The sequence below is a fragment of the Heteronotia binoei genome, chromosome 5 (assembly GCF_032191835.1).
Source record: "Heteronotia binoei isolate CCM8104 ecotype False Entrance Well chromosome 5, APGP_CSIRO_Hbin_v1, whole genome shotgun sequence".
Classification (NCBI taxonomy): domain Eukaryota; kingdom Metazoa; phylum Chordata; class Lepidosauria; order Squamata; family Gekkonidae; genus Heteronotia; species Heteronotia binoei.
In genome coordinates, this window is record NC_083227.1 from 86,043,162 (window position 1) to 86,053,718 (window position 10,557).

Sequence of the window (10,557 nt, forward strand, 5' to 3'; positions counted from 1 at the left end):
GGGATATGGTTTACACCTAATGCTAGACCAGGGGTGGCTAAAGTTGCTTAATGTAAGAGCCACATAGAATAAATGTCAGATGTCTGAGAGCTGCAAGACATGAACGTCAAAGGAAGGAAGGAAGGCAGACAAATAGATGGGGGGGGGGTGGAGGGAGGCAGAGGTGATAAGAAAGCAGCTTTAACTTTAAATGCATTTTCCAGTCCGCTGGCTGGCTTGACTTGGCGAAGTGATTTTGAGACAAATGCCTTCTCCAATCTGGCCAATGGGGCAGTGGGGGCTTCAGGAGCCGCACAGTATGTATGAAAGAGCTATATGTGGCTCCCAAGTGACAGTTTGGCCACCTCTATGCTTAACTGTTGCAAAAGAAAAGTAAATGCCAAAAGATGTATTTCTGATTGTGTAGGGGCTTCCACAAACAGAATCTAGAGAACTGCTATGGAAGCTGCTTATTATAGCACTGCATGAATACAAACATATAGCATTGCTCTAAGACGAGGTGTGATCCTGATCCCGAAATCACAAACAGCATACAAACTAAGGCTGCCATTCTTCCATCCCTTCATCCTTATACCCTTCCTATGATTGTACCTAATGTAGTGGTTAGCTGTGTTACACCAATATGGCATCCTATGCATTCTGCACTATTTTAAGAGGGATTACCCAATTTATTTTCAGCTAATTTCAAAATATTTCTTGTCCAGTAAGTATATTTTAGAGTAGTGTAATTTCAGTGAGTACTTAAAATGGAAAAATTACACTGCGTTATAGTTTATTTTTACAACTAAAAGATAAAATTTACTTGATTATGACATATTCAATCTTATCTTTTGTAGATTAATATCATCCAAGGCATAGCAGCAGAAATCAACAAAAAGACGGGTGAATCAGAATGCCAGTATTATAAAGAAAGACTAATATATCTTGATAAAACTCAAAAGGACTCCTTGATAAATAATTCACGTGTTGTGTGTTGTCACGGTGAACTAAAAAACAGCAGGGGAGCGGTAAGTAACTAATTGTTAAAAGGCAAAACATACTGGTTTATTTCACTTTGGTAAGAATTTATTTGCAGACTACAGGACATCTATTGAAATTCTGTGTCTAATGCAAGTAAAGGATTTTAAAATTGTTTTCCTATGGAGATCTTGGGAAACCAGCATCAAGTCTCTTAAATAAGCGGACAGCTGCAGATGCTTTGGTTTAAGAAATAGGCTTGAACATTGTTGAGACCCAGGTACCTACAAGAAAGATCTGCCATGTGTTTTCCTGGGTATTGTGTATCAGGGCTACTGTCAAGGAGTGGATACAGGGATTGTTATCACTGTGTTGCTGAAAGATCTGCATGAGATGCTCATTAATTCAACGTGCTTGTTCTTAGGGACAAGGAACTTCATAGACTACTTCCTCCCATACTGTCCAGCCTGTCATCTAAGATGTACCTCACAAGTCCTGCTCTCTGTGCCCATGGCTTCAGAGGTGAAGTGGGTGGCAACCTGGCTTTTCAATCTGGCATCTTAAGGCTTGTCAAGAACTTGTGCTACTCTCTTTTAGGCACTAGGTCAAAACACTTCTTCTTACCCATGTTCTTAATTAAAGGATTTAGCTTTCAAAATTGGTTTTACAGTTTATTCCTAGCTTGAGAATTATTTCAAGAATACTTGCTTTAAGAAGCTAAATGTTACATGTTTGTACAATCTGGCTGGGTTTTTAATGGTGGGTGTCAGCAGGGGTGTCAAAAATCCAGCCTGCGAGCCAGAACCCACCCACCCACAGCTTTAATCAGCTCTTTTCTCCCCTCTCCTATCCTCCCCCTTTGAAGCTCCAAGGCTGCCAAAGTTCCAACCTCCTTCAGCCCTATCTTTGCTGGCTGAAGCAGGAAGCAAAGCTGCAAAGAAAATGCAGAGTGGATCCAGAGATGCTAATGGAAAATCCATTCCATATTTTCCTTGCAATTTTGTCTGTGCTGCAGCTTCCTATGGCCAGCTAAAGCTGTTGCTTCCTGGAGTTGTGTCCTTGCAAATAAAGGGCTGATGCTTTGAGCCAGCTTGTCTCTGCTGAGAACCTCATAACGGGTGCCTAGGGAACCCTGGGAACCCACAGCCAGTGGAAAATATTACACTGCAGTGCCACTGCCAATCTGAGTAAAACTGTGGGGAAGGGGGGAACTTGCAATGCCCAGCCATTTAATGTTTTCCTTTTTGCCTCACTTCATCCCCATTCCTGGTTGCAGCAGTTGGAACATGGTGTATTCTTCATCTTTCATGTTTTCCTAAACTCAGAGAACTTTATATTTTAAGTTTCTGCTGTGATCCTTGTGCTTTTTCTTGGTTTTATTTTAAAAATTGTATTGCCAAATCCCACTATCCCCCGCATTTCCATTTTAAACAAAAATATTGCAAGAGTTTTAAGCATGTTTGCATTTTAAGTTCAAAAGATAATATATTTGTTTGTCTGTGTCCTTTATAAAGTTTGTATCTCCACTACCTGGCATTACATTTATGACATGTTTGGCTCGGCCCCACAAAAACCCATATATGTCAGATCTGGCCCTTGTGACAAATGAGTTCTATGCCCGTTTTATGGTGTCTTGTGTCTGTGTTATGTTTTATGTTGTAAGCCACATTGGGCTGGTTCCGTGAAGGGGCAGCATAAAAACAAAATAAATAAATAGGAGGAAAAAAGGTTCTTTATCTACAATTGTTGATTTGTATATTTGTGTGATACATTCCTCTCATATTACCTTCCTCACTTACTGTGTTCATGTCTAGAAGTCCTGTCCATATCTGCATGGAATTAGAACTGTAGGCGAAGGTGCAAGGCATCCTCTTTAGTAGTGCTAAAACAACAAAGTTTATTTCCTAGAGAAACCTGTCAGATGCCATTCTTGCACAATCTAGGAAAAGGCCAACATTTTCTTTCCAGGCTTTTGATGAATACTAGGGGATCTGTCTTCCTACATCTTGCTGCTATGAAGTTTTTATGAAGTTTACATTTGCTTAACAACTTTAGCATGCTGCTGCTTTCTGTTAGCTTTAGATTAAAAGATCCTAAGATTTCTATATTATTTTTATTTTACATTTTAGTATGTAATAGAAAACAGGAAAAGAATTAAATAGTTCAATAAAATGAGGAAATAATTATACACTTAAACTGTAATGCTGTTCTGCAGAGATCTTTGTAACATTAATGCATAGACTATTATAGTGTTTTTGCATGTGTTGTGGTAGTATTAGAATTGTTTAAAGAACTGAATTGAAAGCACTTTTGAGTCATAAATATAAGTCAACGCCACAGCATTTTTTCATCACGATAAACTGTAGTTTCAACAGTTCACAAGGCTGGAATACATATGGACAAAACAAAACTAGCATTTTTTACCTTATCAGTATGATATAGCATTTTATGTAAAAGTGGAACAGTAAGTAACTATCTGTTTGGAATGCAACCTGCTACCTATGGATGGAATTTGGAGCATATCATTTTAATTGATGCTGAGAGGTTTTCTATGGCCCATGGGTGGCTTCTGACTCAGAACATTCTTGGCTGAGTTCTCCAGATTCAATAGCGCTTTCAAGTTTCAATTTCTCTTTTGCAACCATATGCTTTATCTTTTCTCTCATCAGATTGTAAATGAGGATGCTTTAGGCAGATGCATAAGTTTCTCCATATATACCACTGATTACAGGGGAAAGATGCTTATGAAAAGCAAAGGACACTCTTGGAAATTTTATTTGCTTATCTGATCTGAGTTTTTACAGCTATGAGTGAGCTGTTCCCTTCATAACATTCAGTGAATTGGTTTTCAGCAATATTTTGGCAATTTCCTCTCTATCTGATTGTATTGGGGGATGAACATATGAAGCTGCCTTATACGGACTCAGACCCTTGGTCCATCAAAGTCAGTATTGTCTATTCAGACTGGCAGTGGCTCTCCAGGGTCTCAAGCTGAGATTTTTCACACCAATTTGCCTGGACCCTTTTTTGGAGATGCCAGGGATTGAACCTGGGACCTTCTGCTTACCAAGCAGATGCTCTACCACTGAGCTACCGTCCCTCCCCAAATGTTGAATTCCCAGTACTCGCTGATCATTCATACCCCCCTCCCTTTGCTTCCTAAACTGTTAAATTATTTTAGTTTTTTAACCATGAAATTTACCAATAAATATTGTAAAAACAACAGCTTACTTTTTCCTTTACTATCAGAAACTACATGTCTTTCTCTTTGAAGAAGTGCTGGTGATCACTAGAACAATTACACATAATGAGCAGCTTTGCTACCAACTGTATCGGCAACCCATCCCTGTGAAGGACCTTGTAGTGGAAGATTTGCAAGATGGAGAAGTACGACTGGGTGGATCCATACGAGGGGCATTTAGCAACAATGAGAGAAGTAAGAGCATGTTAAATTATCTCAGAATTCTGTTATAAACTGAAATTTCAGAATTGCCTCTTTCTATTCAAAATGCTGCCATTTAATTGTTTATTCAGAGGCCACTTTTGTAGAGTTAGCCTAACATACCTTGCAGGGCTGTTGTGAGGATAAAAGGGAGAATCAAGTATGCTGCCCTGCTCAAGCCTTTTATAAAATTAAAGGAAAAAATTGACATCCCAGTAACAATAGATTTGCACATGGCCTTTCTGGAAGCACATAGATCTTCCTAGAAGCCAAAATTCATGCAGCTCCTTCAGCTGATAGTATTGCTCAGCTATGACTGGGTGTCCCACTCCATTGTTTGTGCTTTATAACATACTACTAAGCGGACACTCCCAGTCTGTTGGCCCTTCTGAACCTCTAGTCTTTCTTGCAACTCTGAACAAATGTCACTTCAGTGTCAACACATGTAGGAGCCTTATACTGAGTCAGATCACTAGTCTATCAAGGTTAATATTGTTTAGTCTGGCAGTGGCTCTCCAGGATTTTTCAAATCGTTGTCACTGGAGATGGCAGTGATCTAACCTGGGACCCTCTGCATCCAAAGCAGATGCTCTGTCACTGGGCCCCTCCCCAAATAGTCAGCAGCTCTTTCCATCTGATATATGAGATGTTGGTACTGCCTTAGAGAGTGACAGAGCTCAGCTTGCTTCTCTCTGTCCTTTTCTGTCCAGCTAACTTGTGGAGAAGATGTCCTTTTATATTCAGCTAGGCCCTGCTTGTGACTCATTCTCCACACACACACACCGGACTTCAGTGTTAGTCTTGCTGCTTCTGACTTACCTTTTCTGCTGCTGGCATCTCAGCTTTACCTTTTGCCTTCCTAAGTTCAGTAGAGCAGGGGAAGGCTTCCAGTTAGTTAGGGTAAGGGACCAGTAGTTTGCTGGTGGTCTGTTTAGTAGCTATTTTTTGTTGTTCAGTCGCACAGTCGAGTCTGACTCTTTGTGACCCCATGGACAAAGTTACGCCAGGCCCTCCTGTTTTCTGCCATCTTCCGAAGTCAGCTCAAATAGTAGCTATTAAAAAGAGCTAAATAGGCCCCCAAGTGTTCATGTAAATCTTCCAGCATTCATATTGCCAACCACTGAGTCATTTGTCAATCTGAGTTCCACTCCTTGGAGGATTGGATGAAAATGAGACAAAAATAAATGAGGCAGGAATCTAAAAGAATACACTGCATGCAGCAATTGTTGATTGTCCTCCCTGAATGGGCTAGCTGCATTACCTCTGTTGCTGCCACCGCTGAAAGATGGGTATTTATTGTTACAACAATAAGAAACTCCCACTGACACTTTAAAATACATATATATGATGGTGGTGAAGTAATGGTGTTTTAAACTGTGCAAGCTTTTGAAAGACAATATTGTATCCTATAGTTTGCTGTGGGTAGTCTCCCACTGTCTAATTCTGCATAACTTAACATGTCATGCATTAACTCACTATGTCTAATCCGCCTTGAGTCCCGGTGAAAAAGGCAAACTATAAATATCACAAAATTAAAATATTGGGACTATAATCCAATTTTTCAAAAGTGCTTGATAGAACATTCAGGAATTTAGGTTCCCATGTGCATGTCAAACATGCAGCCTAGGTGTCAAATCAGGCTCCCCGGAGGGCTCGTATCAGGCCCCTGAGCAACTGGCTGACATTTGCTTCCTTCTCCCTCTCTCTTGCTTCCTTCTGCATAACAGCTAAAGTGACTATTTTCTCTATTGGCTGAGGCTCCTCCCTTGGGGAGGAAGGGGGGGAGGCAGAGTTGCTTTGCCAGGCTCTCAGTCGCACAACAGAGCTACTGAGCCAAGCCTCTCTTCCTTCTCTTGGCTGAGGCTCCTCCCCCTCCTGGTCCCATAGGGAAGGAAGAAGAGCCAGTTTCCTTTGCCCAGTTCACTGGATCCCATGGGAGAAATACAAATAAAGCACCTTTAAGACCAATGAATGCTGATGTTGTAAGGGTTTTTTTTTTAAAAAATATTTAATTGTGTTTGTCTGTATAAAGTTAATAGCCCTGTTACCTAATCTTAAATAGGTACATACATGGCCCGGCCCGGCAAGTCCTCATTTATGTCAGATCCAGCCCTCATAACAAATGAGTTTGACAACCCTGGTATAGAGACTATGCACTTCATGGGCTTTAACTTCATATAGAGTTAGTTGACATTAGAGAGTGTGCATACTAACACAGTTGATTTCTTTCAGTTAAAAATTTCTTTAGAATAAGCTTCAAAAATGGATCTCAGAGCCAGTCCCACTCTTTACAAGCAAATGACACTTTCAACAAACAACAGTGGCTCAACTGCATCCGTCAAGCCAAAGAATCAGTCTTGTGTGCCTCAGGCGAAGGTGGAATACTTGATTTCCAAGGACAATTCCTAGCCTCATCAAACAGAAGCAGAGAATCTCTGCAAAAATCAAAGCTTGAGCAAATGGACCAATTGGACAGTGGGTCTGACTGCAGTATGGACACCAGTGAAATCAGCATTAACTGTGACCACATGGAGCAGACAGACTCTTGGGAGAATGACAAAGACTTAGAGAGCAATGTCTGACAAACTACACACAAGTCTTCTGAGTCTTACATGTACAGTATTTGCATTCCACAAGTGGAATAAAAAAGCACTTTTAATAATTTTGTGACAATGTCAGCTCAGTCTGTTACATTTGTATCCTTCAACCACAGTAGTGTCACTGCCTGTGTATGTGTGTAATTTGAAATGTATGACAACTATAATCCTGTGATATTCTATAAATGTCTCAATGGTGAAGACAGGTACTTGACCAATAATTTCTACCGTCCTGCTGGTATATACCATCCCTAAACTACTGTTCATAAGCAGACAGTTGTTACGTAATATGAAAAGTGCTCTAGTTTGACCTCTCACATGGCATTTGAACATAAGGGAACTGCCAAGTGTCTTAAAAGTTATCAGAGCTAGAAATTTTTGCACACGTTTCTCAAAGTTTAAAAGGCTTCAAATTAAGTAATCCATCATGACTTGATGTTGTTGAGTCAGGAATTGATAAGCTGAGTGATATACAAGCATTTGTGAACCAGTCCAACACCTCTGATAAGCTAAAGTAGTTTATAGATACTTTGGTTGACTAGAAACTGTTTTTTAAAACCCCACAACTTAAGACTGATGCTTAGAACCTTACTTACCTTCTCTGTAAGGTTCATGGGTTTAATAACTAAAGTTTGGCTAGTGACTGTTGTGTGACCAGTGCACTGATGAAACAGCTGAAAATAAAGGATGGTGTCAGTACTGAAGCTTCATGTGAAAGTCAGACTTGTACTTTCAGATCTGGTTATGCATATCAGCTATATTCCGTTTGTAATAATTGAAACAGCAAAGATGCATCACCAGAAAAAAATGGCATCCCAGTAACTAAGCAATGTATTTCTTATTTTACCTTATGTTTATGCACACAGCTATAAAGGTTGTGTGTAAAATAATGCTCTACAAAATACCCTGCCTCATATTTCTTCATCTTAAATTTTAGCCGCATCCAATGCCATACTGTTTGCAGAACCAGTTTGCTGTAGTAAAGAACAGCAGACTAATCTGGAGAACTGGGTTTGATTTCCCACTCCTCCACCTGAAGCCAGCTGAGTGCCCTTGGACCAGTCATGGTTCTCTCAGAGCTCTCTCAGCCCTACCTACCTCACAGGGTGTCTGTTCTGGGGAGAGGAAGGGAAGGCAATTGTAAGCCACTTTGAGATTCCTTCAGGTAATGAAAGGCGAGGTATAAAAACCAGCTCTTCCCCCTCTTCTTCGCCAATGGCTGTTATATGATGTCTACAAATTTTACCAGTCCCTTATAATCTTCAGCATCCATAGCTTGCATTCATAATGTGTGTCTTCATAGCTATGTGTGACACTTATTGATAACACTTCTGTTGAGGGCCTAGACAATGTCTACTTCAGGCTCCAGGTTGAGAATTAAGGCCATGTAGATGGGGTTACTCAACATGGCTGATCTTGCAGGTACTTAAACACCACAACATTGGCTGGGGGAGGTGGCAGGACTGGCTCAGCTTTGGGAAGAGATGCTGTTAGTTTTGCTTTTCAAATAAATAGCATGGTTCCTGCAGGGAGAGGTTGCTAAGCCCAGAGGCATAAGTAAATATGGCTATGCCTGCATCCAGTGAGCACAGGTCTTTGCCCAGTTGGTCAGCTGGCATGACCCAAAGCTTCTCGCTCCCAGTCCCATTCAAGAACTGTGGGACTTTATCCCCATGGAAGAACAGCAAATACCATACTGAGGACTTCTGAGGTAGGCTGAGACCTGTAGAAAATTCCTGTTGAAACAGCTGTAAAAAAACAAAGTGGAACTGTACCATGAACAAAAGGGGGACAGTTTTTCAGTTACTGTCTTAAGTGAACTTTGTATGACTCTGCATTTTCAATTAAGGTTTTAATTGGCTTATTTCTTTATCAAACAAGAGAAGCTAATTGCACATTCCATTTAAAACTAACATTCGGGCAGAGGGGGGATTACCATAAATTCACTTCTGTATGGAACTATTTGAGCTATTCAATAGTGCTGCAGTTCTGGCTTATCTGTTTCAAATAGGGTTGTGCTCACACTTAAGTAACTATTCTAAAGACACTCTTGGCCTCACTCTTGCCTTCATAAGACAGAATATACCAGGGGTGGCCAACGGTAGCTCTCCAGATGTTTTTTGCCTACAACTCCCATCAGCCCCAGCCATTGGCCATGCTGGCTGGGGCTGATGGGAGTTGTAGGCAAAAAACATCTAGAGAGCTACTGTTGGCCACCCCTGGGATATACAATTAAACTGGTAACTCTGGATCAAACCATCTGAAAATGAAAGTTTCAACAATAATACAAAGATTTAATTTGATATACCTCTAAAATGTACAATTTGATGCACTGAAATGATCTGATACCACTATTTTCTCTACAGTGCAGACTCTAATCTCAGCACAAGCAGTAATATTACCAAAATGCTGCCAAAATGTGTACTTCATATATTGTACATGTTTACAGAAAAACAGAATAAATATTACATAAATGTTTGTTTTGTTATATGTGAATCATTGTGTTGAGATAATAAAAATAAACACAGGTCATTCTGCTTCTATTTAAAATACGTTATGGGTTAATTTTACTTCCTAGAACATATTTCTGTATTTATAGGTTTTTAATATAAAGATTTTTTTTATTTCAGACTTGTAATTTATTTCAATTGCTTCATTTTGGAGGTTGATCATTCATGAATCATCAGAGGCTGAATAAGAAAGAAGCATTTATTAAAAACAAGCAGAAAGTTTATTAGGATGTAAACTGAACTGACAAGTACTTGCCAAAATGTCTGAGAAACTGTGTAAAGTCTTGAATGATTAAAAGTAATGTATTTATTGATGAGATTTTTGCATAATAGCTTTACACAGTTCTCAAAGCATTTCAAATAAATTACGCTGAACTGTATTTTTTAAAATATTCTTTCCTAATATACAAGGAGCCCTTCTACAACTTCTGTGATTTAAATGTGTGTCAGTAAAGTTTATGTTTGATCCTACCTATGTTTAAGATACAGCAGCCAAATATAAAGCAACTGAAGAGCTAGGAATGGGAGCCAAATCACTATTCCTGGCATTTAAAAAAATTAAAGTAAAGAATATTTGTTAAATATTTCCATACATTTGATGCATTCCATATTGAACTGTGCACTATATAGCTCAACTACAACTGTGAACAACAAAATGAGTATTTCTTCTGAGTAGTGGTCTCCTTTTAAGAGCTAATAAGAAAGTAGATTTTTCTCTTAAATTGAGGGGAGCTGCTGGAAGGCAAAGAGCTACAGTTTTGGAATTTGGGGTTTTCCACATATTCTGAGTCATCTTCATGATTTTTAACCATCATCTTGAACAACTTCAGGAAGTTCAGGGGTGACCAAACATATGAGATGCTGGTCCACCAGGATCACTTGTTTCTTTGCAGCTCTCCATCAAGGCATCTATGGGCATGTTTTGGCATGAGAACCTGTGGCATGAAATACACATACTTTCAGTGTCAGGCTGTGGCTTTTCTACTATCGTTTAAACTTTTATTTTACATAAGAGAAGCCATATTGGATCAGGCCAATGGCCCATCCAGTC

At 39.6% G+C, this 10,557-nt stretch overlaps 1 protein-coding gene across 5 annotated transcripts in view; it reads left to right on the forward strand.

Annotated features, from left to right (window-relative positions):
- Window positions 1–9,886, forward strand: part of ARHGEF3 (Rho guanine nucleotide exchange factor 3) — a 185,426-nt gene extending 175,540 nt beyond the window's left edge. For all 5 annotated transcript variants that reach the window (XM_060239737.1, XM_060239738.1, XM_060239740.1 and 2 more), the window contains 3 exons: window positions 837–1,007; window positions 4,207–4,393; window positions 6,632–9,886. In XM_060239737.1, coding sequence (XP_060095720.1) covers window positions 837–1,007; window positions 4,207–4,393; window positions 6,632–6,981 — 708 coding nt within the window. In that variant the 3' untranslated portion in view covers window positions 6,982–9,886. The remainder of the gene's footprint in view (window positions 1–836; window positions 1,008–4,206; window positions 4,394–6,631) is intronic.
- Window positions 9,887–10,557: the final 671 nt, after the last annotated feature.